Raw genomic sequence first — 14,112 nt, forward strand, 5'->3', positions numbered from 1 at the left:
CCAAAAACTACTGAACCTGCCCTGCCATCATCTGAAGCAAGAAGTGGTAACGAGGTGGAATTCAACCCTCTATATGCTTCAGAGGTTGGAGGAGCAGCAAAAGGCCATTCAAGCCTATACAATTGAGCACGATATAGGAGGTGGAATGCACCTGTCTCAAGCGCAGTGGAGAATGATTTCAACGTTGTGCAAGGTTCTGATGCCCTTTGAACTTGCCACACGTGAAGTCAGTTCAGATACTGCCAGCCTGAGTCAGGTCATTCCCCTCATCAGGCTTTTGCAGAAGAAGCTGGAGACATTGAAGGAGGAGCTAACACGGAGCGATTCCGCTAGGCATGTGGGACTTGTGGATGGAGCCCTTAATTCGCTTAACAAGGATTCACGGGTGGTCAATCTGTTGAAATCAGAGCACTACATTTTGGCCACCGTGCTCGATCCTAGATTTAAAGCCTACCTTGGATCTCTCTTTCCGGCAGACACAAGTCTGCTGGGGTTGAAAGACCTGCTGGTGAGAAAATTGTCAAGTCAAGCGGAACGCGACCTGTCAACATCTCCTCCTTCACATTCTCCCGCAACTGGGGGTGCGAGGAAAAGGCTCAGAATTCCGAGCCCACCCGCTGGCGGTGATGCAGGGCAGTCTGGAGCGACTGCTGATGCTGACATCTGGTCCGGACTGAAGGACCTGACAACGATTACGGACATGTCGTCTACTGTCACTGCATATGATTCTCTCACCATTGAAAGAATGGTGGAGGATTATATGAGTGACCGCATCCAAGTAGGCACGTCACACAGTCCATACTTATACTGGCAGGAAAAAGAGGCAATTTGGAGGCCATTGCACAAACTGGCTTTATTCTACCTAAGTTGCCCTCCCACAAGTGTGTACTCCGAAAGAGTGTTTAGTGCCGCCGCTCACCTTGTCAGCAATCGGCGTACGAGGTTACATCCAGAAAATGTGGAGAAGATGATGTTCATTAAAATGAATTATAATCAATTCCTCCGCGGAGACATTGACCAGCAGCAATTGCCTCCACAAAGTACACAGGGAGCTGAGATGGTGGATTCCAGTGGGGACGAATTGATAATCTGTGAGGAGGGGGATGTACACGGTGATATATCGGAGGGTGATGATGAGGTGGACATCTTGCCTCTGTAGAGCCAGTTTGTGCAAGGAGAGATTAATAGCTTCTTTTTTGGGGGGGGTCCAAACCAACCCGTCATATCAGTCACAGTCGTGTGGCAGACCCTGTCACTGAAATGATGGGTTGGTTAAAGTGTGCATGTCCTGTTTTGTTTATACAACATAAGGGTGGGTGGGAGGGCCCAAGGACAATTCCATCTTGCACCTCTTTTTTCTTTTCTTTTTCTTTGCGTCATGTGCTGTTTGGGGAGGGTTTTTTGGAAGGGACATCCTGCGTGACACTGCAGTGCCACTCCTAAATGGGCCCGGTGTTTGTGTCGGCCACTAGGGTCGCTAATCTTACTCACACAGTCAGCTACCTCATTGCGCCTCTTTTTTTCTTTGCGTCATGTGCTGATTGGGGAGGGTTTTTAGGAAGGGACATCCTGCGTGACACTGCAGTGCCACTCCTAAATGGGCCCGGTGTTTGTGTCGGCCACTAGGGTCTCTAATCTTACTCACACAGTCAGCTACCTCATTGCGCCTCTTTTTTTCTTTGCGTCATGTGCTGATTGGGGAGGGTTTTTTGGAAGGGACATCCTGCGTGACACTGCAGTGCCACTCCTAAATGGGCCCGGTGTTTGTGTCGGCCACTAGGGTCGCTAATCTTACTCACACAGTCAGCTACCTCATTGCGCCTCTTTTTTTCTTTGCGTCATGTGCTGATTGGGGAGGGTTTTTTGGAAGGGACATCCTGCGTGACACTGCAGTGCCACTCCTAAATGGGCCCGGTGTTTGTGTCGGCCACTAGGGTCGCTAATCTTACTCACACAGTCAGCTACCTCATTGCGCCTCTTTTTTTCTTTGCGTCATGTGCTGATTGGGGAGGGTTTTTTGGAAGGGACATCCTGCGTGACACTGCAGTGCCACTCCTAAATGGGCCCGGTGTTTGTGTCGGCCACTAGGGTCGCTAATCTTACTCACACAGTCAGCTACCTCATTGCGCCTCTTTTTTTCTTTGCGTCATGTGCTGATTGGGGAGGGTTTTTTGGAAGGGACATCCTGCGTGACACTGCAGTGCCACTCCTAAATGGGCCCGGTGTTTGTGTCGGCCACTAGGGTCGCTAATCTTACTCACACAGTCAGCTACCTCATTGCGCCTCTTTTTTTCTTTGCGTCATGTGCTGATTGGGGAGGGTTTTTTGGAAGGGACATCCTGCGTGACACTGCAGTGCCACTCCTAAATGGGCCCGGTGTTTGTGTCGGCCACTAGGGTCGCTAATCTTACTCACACAGTCAGCTACCTCATTGCGCCTCTTTTTTCTTTGCGTCATGTGCTGATTGGGGAGGGTTTTTTGGAAGGGACATCCTGCGTGACACTGCAGTGCCACTCCTAAATGGGCCCGGTGTTTGTGTCGGCCACTAGGGTCGCTTATCTTACTCACACAGTCAGCTACCTCATTGCGCCTCTTTTTTTCTTTGCGTCATGTGCTGATTGGGGAGGGTTTTTTGGAAGGGACATCCTGCGTGACACTGCAGTGCCACTCCTAGATGGGCCAGGTGTTTGTGTCGGCCACTAGTGTCGCTTAGCTTAGTCATCCAGCGACCTTGGTGCAAATTTTAGGACTAAAAATAATATTGTGAGGTGTGAGGTATTCAGAATAGACTGAAAATGAGTGGAAATTATGGTTTTTGAGGTTAATAATAATATGGGATCAAAATGACCCCCAAATTCTATGATTTAAGCTGTTTTTTAGTGTTTTTTAAAAAAAACACCCGAATCCAAAACACACCCGAATCCGACAAAAAAAATTCGGTGAGGTTTTGCCAAAACGCGGTCGAACCCAAAACACGGCCGCGGAACCGAACCCAAAACCAAAACACAAAACCCGAAAAATTTCAGGCGCTCATCTCTATTTTTTTTCCATTCGTTAAAAAAAGCAGCAAAAAAATAGACCTGCTTTTTCCAGTCGAGTTTGGATAACCATGCACGGATCAGTGAGATCTGTGCATGGTTATCTATGGGAAAGGGTCTGTTTAGTGTAAAAACTGGAAAAAAAATTGCGTGGGGTCCCCCCTCCTAAGCATAACCAGCCTCGGGCTCTTTGAGCCGGTCCTGGTTGCCAAAATACGGGAATAAAAATGATAGGGGATCCCCCGTATTTTAACAACCAGCACCGGGCTCTGCGCCTGGTCCTGGTGCAAAAAATACGGGGGACAAAAAGCGTAGGGGTCCCCCGTATTTTTTGTACCAGCACCGGGCTCCACTAGCTGGACAGATAATGCCACAGCCGGGGGTCACTTTTATACAGCGCCCTGCGGCCGTGGCATTAAATACCCAACTAGTCACCCCTGGCCGGGGTACCCTGAAGGAGTGGGGACCCCTTCAATCAAGGGGTCCCCCCCAGCCACCCAAGGGCCAGGTGTGAAGCCCGAGGCTGCCCCCCCATCCAAGGGCTGCAGATGGGGGGCTGATTGCCTTGTTGAAAATGTAAGAATATTGTTATTTTGCAGAAGAACTACAAGTCCCAGCAAGCCTCCCCTGCAAGCCGGTACTTGGAGAACCACAAGTACCAGCATGCGGGGGGAAACGGGCCCGCTGGTACCTGTAGTTCTACTGCAAAAAAATACCCAAAGAAAAACAGGACACAGACACCGTGAAAGTATAACTTTATTACATACATTCCGACACATATACTTACCTATGTTGACACGCCGACTCTGGGCTCGTCTCCAATGTCGACGTCCGGGGTACCTGAAAATAAAATTATACTCACCTGAACCAGTGTCCGGTTCTTTTATTATAATCCACGTACTTGGCAAAAAAAAAAAAAAAAAACGCATACCCGACCCAGACGGACTGAAAGGGGTCCCATGTTTACACATGGGACCCCTTTTCCCGAATGCAGAGACCCACCGTGACTCCTGTCCAGAGGCGTAACTACTGCCCCCGCAGTCCTCGCGGTGGCTTGGGGGCGAGGGCTGCGGGGGCGCCACTGTTTTACAGCAGACTGACATGCGGACAGCGTCCGCATGTCAGTCTGCTTTCTCCTTCCCTCCGCCGCTTGTTGGAGGGACACGGAGGGCACAGCCTCTCCTGTGTCCCTCCTGCTGCATAATCTCCGGCGGCCGCGGGTCTGATAGGGAGAAGTGCCGTCCGTGAGCTCTAATTGGCTCACGGACCGGCACTTCCCCCTATTAGACCCGCGGCCGCCGGAGATGATGCAGCAGGAGGGACACAGGAGAGGCTGTACCCTCCGTGTCCCTCCAAAAAGTGGCGGCGGGGGGGGGGATGATATCTTGCACTGGGGGGAATATCTGGCACTGGGGGGAATAACTGGCAGGGGAGGGATATCTGGCACTGGGGCATTGTCTGGCACTGGGGGCATATATGGCACTGGGGGGGGATATCTGGCACTGGGGCATTATCTGGCACTGGGGGGGAATATCTGGCGGGGGGGGTGGTGGATGTCTGGCACTGGGGGGAATAACTGGCAGGGGGGGATATCTGGCACTGGGGCATTATCTGGCACTGGGGGGGAATAACTGGCAGGGGGGGGATATCTGGAACTGGCGCATTATCTGGCACTGGGGGCATATATGGCACTGAGGGGGAATATCTGGCAGGGGGGGGATATCTGGCACTGGGGCATTATCTGGCACTGGGGGCATATATGACACTGGGGGGGAATAACTGGCAGGGGGGGGATACCTGGCACTGGGGCATTATCTGGCACTGGGGGCATATATGACACTGGGGTGGAATAACTGGCAGGGGGGGGATATCTGGCACTGGGGCATTATCTGGCACTGGGGGCATATATGGCACTGGGGGGGAATATCTGGCAGGGGGAGGATATCTGGCACTGGGGCATTATCTGGCACTGGGGGCATATATGGCACTGGGGGGGAATATCTGGCACTAGGGGCATATATGGCACTGGAGGGGGGGAATATCTGGAACTGGGGGCATATATGGCACTGGGGGGGGGGGATATCTGGCACTGGGGGCATATATGGCACTGGGGGGGGCATATCTGGCACTGGGGGCATATTTGGCACTGGGGGGGAATAAATGGCACTGGGGGCATATTTGGAACTGGGGGGGAATATTTGGCACTGGGGGCATATCTGGCACTGGGGGCATATGTGGCACTGGGGGGAATATCTGGCACTGGGGGCATATGTGGCACTGGGGGGGTATATGTGTACCTGGCACATGGGGGGGGGGGGCTATATTTGGCATTGGGGCATGTGAGTACCTGGCACCGTGGGGGAATATCTGGCACTGGGGACATATGTGGCACTGGGAGCACAGCCCTAGCAACGAGCATGACACACAGTGCATGAAACACCTGGCAACGAGCATGACACACAGTGCATGAAACACCTGGCAACGAGCATGACACCCAGTGCATGAAACCCCTGGCAACGAGCATGACACCCTGAGCATGAAAACCCCTGGCACCGTGCATGGAACCAAGAGCATGAAACCCCTGGCAACGAGCATGACACCCAGTGCATGAAACCCCTGACAACGAGCAGGTAATTGAAAAGTAATTAGAAGCCTTACTGTAGGACTTAATGTGTAATGGGCATTACGGTGTGTGGCATAATGTATCACGGACATTGCGGTGTGTGTCATAATGTGTCACAGGCATTACGGTGTATGGTATACTATATTGCGGGCATTGTGATATGTGGTATAATGTCTCAGGGTCATTGCAGTGTGTGGCATAATGTATCACGGACATTGCGGTGTGTGTCATAATGTGTCAGGCATTACGGTGTGTGGTATACTATATCACGGGCATTGTGGTATGTGGTATAATGTCTCAGGGTCATTGCAGTGTGGCATAATACATAACGGGCATTGCGGTGTGTGGCATAGGGTGTAACGGGCAGGGCATTGCGGTATGTGTCACAGGCATTACGGTGTATGGTATACTATATCACGGGCATTGTGGTATAATGTATCACGGACATTGCGGTGTGTGTCATAATGTGTCACGGACATTGTATGTGCTATAATGTATCAGGGGCATTGCAGTGTGTAGCATAATGTATAACGGGCATTGCGATTCCTGTCATAATGTGTCACAGGCATTACGGTGTGTGGCATAATGTGTCACGGGCATTACGGTGTGTGGCATAATGTGTCGGGGGCATTACAGTGTGTGCATATTGTATCGTGCATTATTGCGTGTGGAATAATGTCTAAGGGCATTGCAGTATGTGGCATAATGTATACTGGGCATTACTATAATGAGGAAAAATGACAAATAATGTAAGGGGCATGAATCAGGATTATTTTTCTTTCCTGTGGTGGCCAACGTATGGGCGTGCAGGTTGCAGAACTGGGGTATAAGGTAGTCTTTTCCTGCAATGCCACGCCCCTTTATGCGAAACCACGCCCATTCCAACGAAACCACAACCCTTATTTTGCCGCGCGCGCCTTCGGCGCGCGCATATTTATCCCTTTCTTGCTCCCAATTATGTAGCATGAAGGAGGGGGGGGGGGGGGGGGGGGGGGGGGGGGGGCCAAATAATTTTTTGGCTTGGGGGAGAAAAATTTCTAGTTACGCCACTGCTCCTGTCACAGAAAGGTCCCTTCAGCCAATCAGGAAGCCCCACTTCGTGGCACTCTCCTGATTGGCTTTGCGCGTCGGAGCTGGCAGACAGCGCATCGCACAGCTCCCTCCATTAGTTTCAATGGTGGGAACTTTGCGGTCAGCGGTGAGGTCACCCGCGGTCAGCGGCTGACCGCGGGTAACCCCACCGCTGACCACAAAGTTCCCACCATTGAAACTAATGGAGGGAGCTGTGCGATGCGCGTCTGACAGCTCCGAAGCGCATACAGCCAATCAGGAGAGTGCCACGAAGTGGCGCTTCCTGATTGGCTGAAGGGACCTTTCTGTGACAGGAGTCACGGGGGGTCTCTGCATTCAGGGAAAGGGATCCCATGTGTAAACATGGGACCCCTTTCAGTCCGTCTGGGTCGGGTATGCGTTTTTTTTTTATGCCAAGTACGTGGATTATAATAAAAGAACCGGACACTGGATCAGGTGAGTATAATTTTATTATCAGGTACCCCGGACGTCGTCATTGGAGACGAGCCCAGAGTCGGCGTGTCAACATAGGTAAGTATGTGTGTCGGAATGTATGTAATAAAGTTATACTTTCACGTGTCTGTGTCCTGTTTTTCTTTGGGTATTTTTTTTGCAGTAGAACTACAGGTACCAGCGGGCCTGTTTCTCCCCCCGCATGCTGGTACTTGTGGTTCTCCAAGTACCGGCTTGCGGGGAGGCTTGCTGGGACTTGTAGTTCTTCTGCAAAAAACAATATTCTTACATTTTCAACAAGGCTATCAGCCCCCCATCCGCAGCCCTTGGATGGGGGGACAGCCTCGGGCTTCACCCCTGGCCCTTGGGTGGCTGGGGGGACGACCCCTTGATTGAAGGGGTCCCCACTCCTCCAGGGTACCCCGGCCAGGGGTGACTAGTTGGGTATTTAATGCCACGGCCGCAGGGCGCTGTATAAAAGTGACCCCCGGCTGTGGCATTATCTGTCCAGCTAGTGGAGCCCGGTGCTGGTTCAAAAAATACGGGGGACCCCTACTCTTTTTGTCTCCCGTACTTTTTGCACCAGGACCAGGCTCAGAGCCCGGTGCTGGTTGTTAAAATACGGGGCATCCCCTGTCATTTTTATTCCCGTATTTTAGCAACCAGGACCGGCTCAAAGAGCCCGAGGCTGGTTATGCTTAGGAGGGGGGACCCCACGCAATTTTTTTCTGATTTTTAACGACTTTAAACATTTTTTTAAGGTACACAATGAAGCCCTGCATGGATCTCACAGATCCGGACGGGATTCCTTGTGTTTTGTCAGGCAGTGTTTTACTCATCACTCCCGTAAAACACTGCCTAACATTACGAATCACATCGACATCGGAAAATCCGAATTGGGAAAAGTCGGCAGCTTAGTAAATGATCGTATCTGGATTCAAATAGTTGCAGTAAAATGCACCCGATACCATTCGAGTTCAAACACCCTTCAAATCGGCAAAAACACGAATCTTTGTAAATGTACCCCCTGATCGTTGCTTTGTTTTCGCACAGTGGGCAATCAGCAATAGACTGCGCATGTGTATGCACCGCAATGTGCATGCATGTCGGCAAGCAACAACAGGCATCGCTGGTCAGCAACAGGCTGGTGCGAAAATTCCAATCGCACAGCCATTCACATTATGATTGACAGGAATAGGCCGTGCGTGAGTGGTAACTGACCATTTTCTGGGCGTGTCAGGCAGAACTCAGGCATTCCCAAGCATTTTCAGGGAGGATGTGTGACACCAGCTCCGAAGTCGATCAGCCTGTTGTCATCGCACTGTAGGAGTAAGTCCTGGACTGCGCACAGACTGCACACAGTAGAAAAATCATTCAATGATGAGCGAGGTGCAAATGGATTTGCAGCTGTCCGCTGACTGAAGGATTTTTAGTAGCTTAGCGTACACATGTGATCGCACACTTGCACGGTGAATATACACTCCCCTTGGGAGGCGACTATCTGATCGCAGGACCAGAGCTGTAACTAGGTGTGGGCGGATGGTGTCTAGCACACAGCGCAGTGTCTCTGTGGGCGCACCATCCACATCCACACTGATTGGCCACCTAAGCTGCAGCGCTGCTAATATACATTACATGTACAGCAGGCAGTGCTGGACAGTCTGCGACAGTGAGTCTCTCTCTTCCCCCGTGCTCTGCTCCGCGCCCCTCCTCCTGCTCTCCCTGCACTGTGACTTCTGGAGAGGAGACGGCTGCTGCTCTCAGTATGAGTGAAGTCTCACTCCCTCCCTCCCCTCGTCCAGACTCACATGAAAAAGCTGCTTTTGTGGGTATGTAGTACTAGGCTGTGAATAATTTGACTAGCCTTGTGGTTGGTCATTTTAAACTGTCTCTGTCAGTAATTTTAGATAACTGTGTGTACAGATTTTGTTAAAAAAAAAAAACAAGACAAAGAAACAATAACCTGCACAAACTGTACCTTAATCCAATATTCACTGAGGTTGAAAACTTAATACTTATTGTTTGTAAATATTCTGTATATATATATATATATATATATATATATACAGTATATATATATTACAAAAAATCCTGCACTCGCAACTACAATGTACAACGGTGGGGTGCTCCTAGTGAAGATATGCCTCACCAGGCAGGTTCACAATATATACAGAGTCCCAATGGTGTGGAGGTGCACTCATCCAATAAGACGGTCTTCAACAGCTTCAATTTCACATAACTTTATTTCAGTAGAAGTCAGGCTTATTGTTAATAAGCCTGCCTTCTACTGAAATAAAGTTATTGTGAAATTGAAGTTGTTGAAGACCATTTTATTGGATGAGTGCACCTCCACACCATTGGACTCTGTATATATACATATATATATATATATACAAATGAAGGAGAAGAACAAGTGCCTATGGTGTAATATGTCTTTCCAGAATGTGCCAATAACACGCAGATAACAGAATTGCTACCAGATTGTGGCTTGTATTACAGCATATCAATCCCGTCTTTCATAGGCTCAATACGATCTCAGAATCTGAAAATCAGGGAAACAAAAACAATCGCCATATAGTGTAATAATAAGGTCTGCAAGGTTAGGACCATTCACACCTAAATGGTATGCATACCAGATATATGATCAAAGTGGCATATCAAATATAACCTTGTCATTTTCCTTTGTTAAAGTGTTTATGGAGAAACCGGAGTGATTTAGAGCTCAGTAAGTATAGCCGTACTCCTCGCGGTTATGCAGTAATATAATATATTTATTAAGAAATTAAATCAAAGGAATAAAAAATGGTCCTAACCTTGCAGACCTTACTATTACACTATATGGCGATTGTTTTTGTTTCCCAGACTTTCAGATTCTGAGATCGTATTGAGCCTATGCAACAGTGGATTGATATGCTGTAATACAAGCCACAATCTGGTATGCAGTTCTGTTATCTGTGTGTTATTGGCACATTCTGGAAAGACATACTACACCAAAGGCGCTTGGTCTTCTCTTCCATTTGTAGAACTCTTTGGCTACATATACCTAGTGGCACCCTGAAGGACTGAGCAGCCGCCAAAAGAAGCGGAAGGTGTTAATATAGGACTATTCAGCCCGGTTTTGAATTTGTGGTACCCTGTGGATTATACATCAGGGCATAGGAATTGAGACATACAACTTACTTTGGACTGTTGTGATACCCTTTGGACCATACGTTGTGGTACAGGATTATCAAGTTAGGATAAGCGCACTGATCTATACGTTTTTTGAACTACTGTAGATGTGTATATATATATATATATATATTTATATTTATTGGTAAATTGGAATGAAGGATAAAGTGACCAATGGTGTAAAGCAATAAGGTACTATGCCCAATTGGTAAAAAATAAATATACTATTTATTAAACAATTATGCACAGTTAAAAAATGGGACAATAAATACAAACACAAATGATCTAAAGTACTTAAAATCGAAATTAAAATGCTATTAAAAGATAATTCCTTATCTGGGTATGTGGTCAGTATAGGTAATCCAACGCGTTTCGTCACTTAGACTTCAACCCCATGACTTCAACCCCTGGGGCTAAATGTAATAGCCTGCGAGTTGCAGGCCTCAGCAAAATCACATCAAGTCTGGCTGGTATTTTAAAGAGACGATCATTTAAAGGCAAAACTAGGTTATTTAAATAGATTGGAAGAAATTCATGGTACTGTACAATGAAATAATCACTAAACCTAAAATACAATAGAAAATAACATTTATATAAAAATATTTCCAAAATTAGTTACCTAAATCAGTGGCGGTTCCTGAGTTCAAGCTGCAGCAGAGTCCAAAATTCAAATAGGGGGGCCACACCAACTGCCAGTGAGTCCTGGCCAGCAATATTTGGAAGCATTTGGGATGGAAGTTTTTGCGGCTCCCCTATTTCAATTTTGAACTGCACTGCAGCCTCACCTCTGGAACCGCCAATGTTACCTATCCTTATTGGTGATTTAAATATCAAAAATATTGAAAACTCAGAAATATTGTGTATGGATTCTCAGATCAAGGAAGGTGCAGTTGTATTTAAAAAAAAAAAGTATCCAAAATGAAGAAAGGTTTGTAAACAGAAATAAGTTTGTTTTAAAGTGCATTGTTATAGGTAAAGCCCAATAACCTGAATAGCTCTCTTCATAAATATCCAGAAGTTAAAACGGAAATTAAAATATACAAAAACAAAATCATAAATGTATTATTTAACATAAATATGGTGTTAGATTTTGAACAATATTCATGTGTTTCCATGGGGACACTTGGCACAACGTAGGACTCATAAGTATACCAACTTATCTGCACAAAAATATGCATATTTAATGCCTAATCCAACAGCCCAAAAATGATCTACTGTAGCACCATAACTGCTCCCTGCTCCACCCCAGCCTCTCCTGTAGCTCCTAGTAGAATTATATTTAAACTCACAGCTATGTGGCAGACACTTTCTCAGTAGTAGTCCTAGAATGGTGAGCACCTGTAAGGTTCATAGTGGATAGATCTGTAACTTCTTGAAAAGTAAATGTGACTAACATTTGGAACAATTCATAATAATATTTAATTTCTCCATTGATTTACAGGTGGGTTATGCCTCTTCTTGCTCTGTACTCAGTGATAAGTTCCAGTTTCCATCCTTTCTGCGCACTATACCCAGTGACTTAGCCCAGTCCAAAGGATTTGCCGATTTAGTCACCTATTTTGGATGGACATGGGTGGGAACAATAGCTGCGGACGATGACTACGGTAAATACGGCATAAAGGTTTTCAAAGAAGAGGTTGAAAAAAATGGTGTATGTATTGCTTTTTCTGAAACGCTCCCACGGATCTATAACAATGACACTATAGATAATATTGTGAAAGTAATACGTGGATCATCAGCCAATGTCATTGTCATCTTTTCCTCGGACATTGATCTTAGTCCATTGATGGGAGCCCTGGCAGAAACTAATATCACTGGGAAAACCTATATATCCAGTGAAGCCTGGACAACGTCAGCACTGATAGCTAAACCACAGTATTTCTCCTTTCTTGGGGGAACCATTGGATTTGCTGTTCGAAGAGCAGAAATACCAGGGTTTGAAAATTTCCTCCTTGATATACATCCTGAACATGGGACTGATGACTTGGTCTACGAATTCTGGGAGGAAGCCTTTAATTGTACCTGGCTTACACAGAAAGCGTCTTTTTACACTAATATAAGTATAGAAGCAATAGTCGCAGGGCGGAAAAGAAATATTTCTCCAAACCCCTGTACTGGGAGAGAGAACCTTAAAAGTATTCAAAATACATACAGTGATGTGTCAGAGCTGCGCATCACCTACAGTGTGTACAAGGCTATTTACACCATCGCCAATGCGCTCCATGATTTAGATAAATGTGTTCGTGGCTCTGGGCCCTTTCCAGGGCAGGCATGTGCAAATTTACTTGATTTTGAACCATGGCAAGTAAGTATTTGTCGAATAATGTTTCATGTATTTTTGGAGGTGGGTGGTTTTGTGGGTTTGTGTAATCCATATATATTGCAGAAACATATCTAAGAAACCATGCGCAGGCATGCTAACACCATTGAGGATGTCAACACTGAAGAAATGTGCCTGTTGCTCTTTATTGGACTGTGATGGCATTGTGTGCACCTTGCATGCGGTGCATATGCAGCTACCGTGACACTCCATTAATATCATGTCAGTGTACTGCCTTTGTCCCATTGCAAACCAACTTATATCAGCCACGATGACAACCAAAATGCAATTTTACCTTTAGCTCAGTTCCTTATATATATTAAATTATAGAATATAATAATTACCCATCACTCAGAAAAAGAGCAGCAGCAGATTAAAAGTTATGCGGTATTATAGAAAGCAAGCAGAGGTGTTTTAAGTTTAACCTGCACTGTAGCTCTTAGGACCCTATGCAGGTTGGATCACTGTGTACCAAAAATCGCAATAGACCGATTTTCGGTACACTGCGCATGCGATTTAGCCTCACAGCACATGCGTATGCAGTCACAGTGAGATCGCATCTCTGAAGGATCCAGTCACATTATGATTGACAGTGGCAACCGTCACGGGGGCGGCTTTGCGGGGGAGTGGTCCAGCCCGGTTTTCGGGGCGGCTGCATGACGTCACATGCAGCCGCTCCGGTGAAAAAAAAGGAGGCAGACTGCTTGCATATGCAGCCTAGCTGTGTATGCCGGGGATCATCATTAATTCTGGACACAGCGATGCGATCACAATTGTTTTCTGATTGCATCGCTGGCCATTAATTAGCATGCTGGACTGCCTTGCCCTGAACTGGGCGGCCTCCAGCATGCTACCGACGCAGTTGCAGATTCTGCTTTTTATATAAATAAAAACATTGATCTGTGATTTGTATGCTCTATATTGATTAATACTGTAGAGCAACAATTAAAATACCTTGTTGTATCATATTATTGTTTTAACACTATAATCTCTAAAGGGTGATAAATCAGCATATATCAAGAATCAGTAATTAATTAGGCAATTTTATGGAACTTGTGATAGGCTTTCATTCCTACATGTCATCATCCTGCAGCAATGTACATATGTGCCTCTGGTATGAACTTCTGGTCTGTTGTCTGTAAGAAGGATGTATTTGACCATTGGGTTCAGGGCCGTAACTTGCTATGGGCCAGTGATGGCTGGCACACAGCGCAAAAGCACTGTTGGTGCATGACCGTCGCAAGTACCCGCAGGGACGCGACCACTGCCGCTAGCTGCAGCGCTGCCCGTGGGAAGCCTCGGTACATCTAGCCAGGTAGCGCTGCAGCTGCCCGCCCCCTCCCGGCTCCCCCTCTCCAGCCGTAGCACTTGTACACTGTCAGGTGGCTTCTGTAGTCCTGGCCACTCAGTCCCTTACAGCAGCAGGCAGAGAGAAA

At 47.1% G+C, this 14,112-nt stretch overlaps 1 protein-coding gene across 1 annotated transcript in view; it reads left to right on the forward strand.

The window, feature by feature from the left end:
* LOC134910889 (vomeronasal type-2 receptor 1-like) overlaps nt 1–14,112 on the forward strand; it is a 194,946-nt gene that overhangs the window by 172,130 nt on the left and 8,704 nt on the right. Inside the window, exon 11 of the mRNA XM_063919277.1 lies at nt 11,798–12,661. Coding sequence (XP_063775347.1) covers nt 11,798–12,661 — 864 coding nt within the window. The remainder of the gene's footprint in view (nt 1–11,797; nt 12,662–14,112) is intronic.

Source organism: Pseudophryne corroboree, chromosome 4 (genome assembly GCF_028390025.1).
Source record: "Pseudophryne corroboree isolate aPseCor3 chromosome 4, aPseCor3.hap2, whole genome shotgun sequence".
NCBI classification, from domain to species: domain Eukaryota; kingdom Metazoa; phylum Chordata; class Amphibia; order Anura; family Myobatrachidae; genus Pseudophryne; species Pseudophryne corroboree.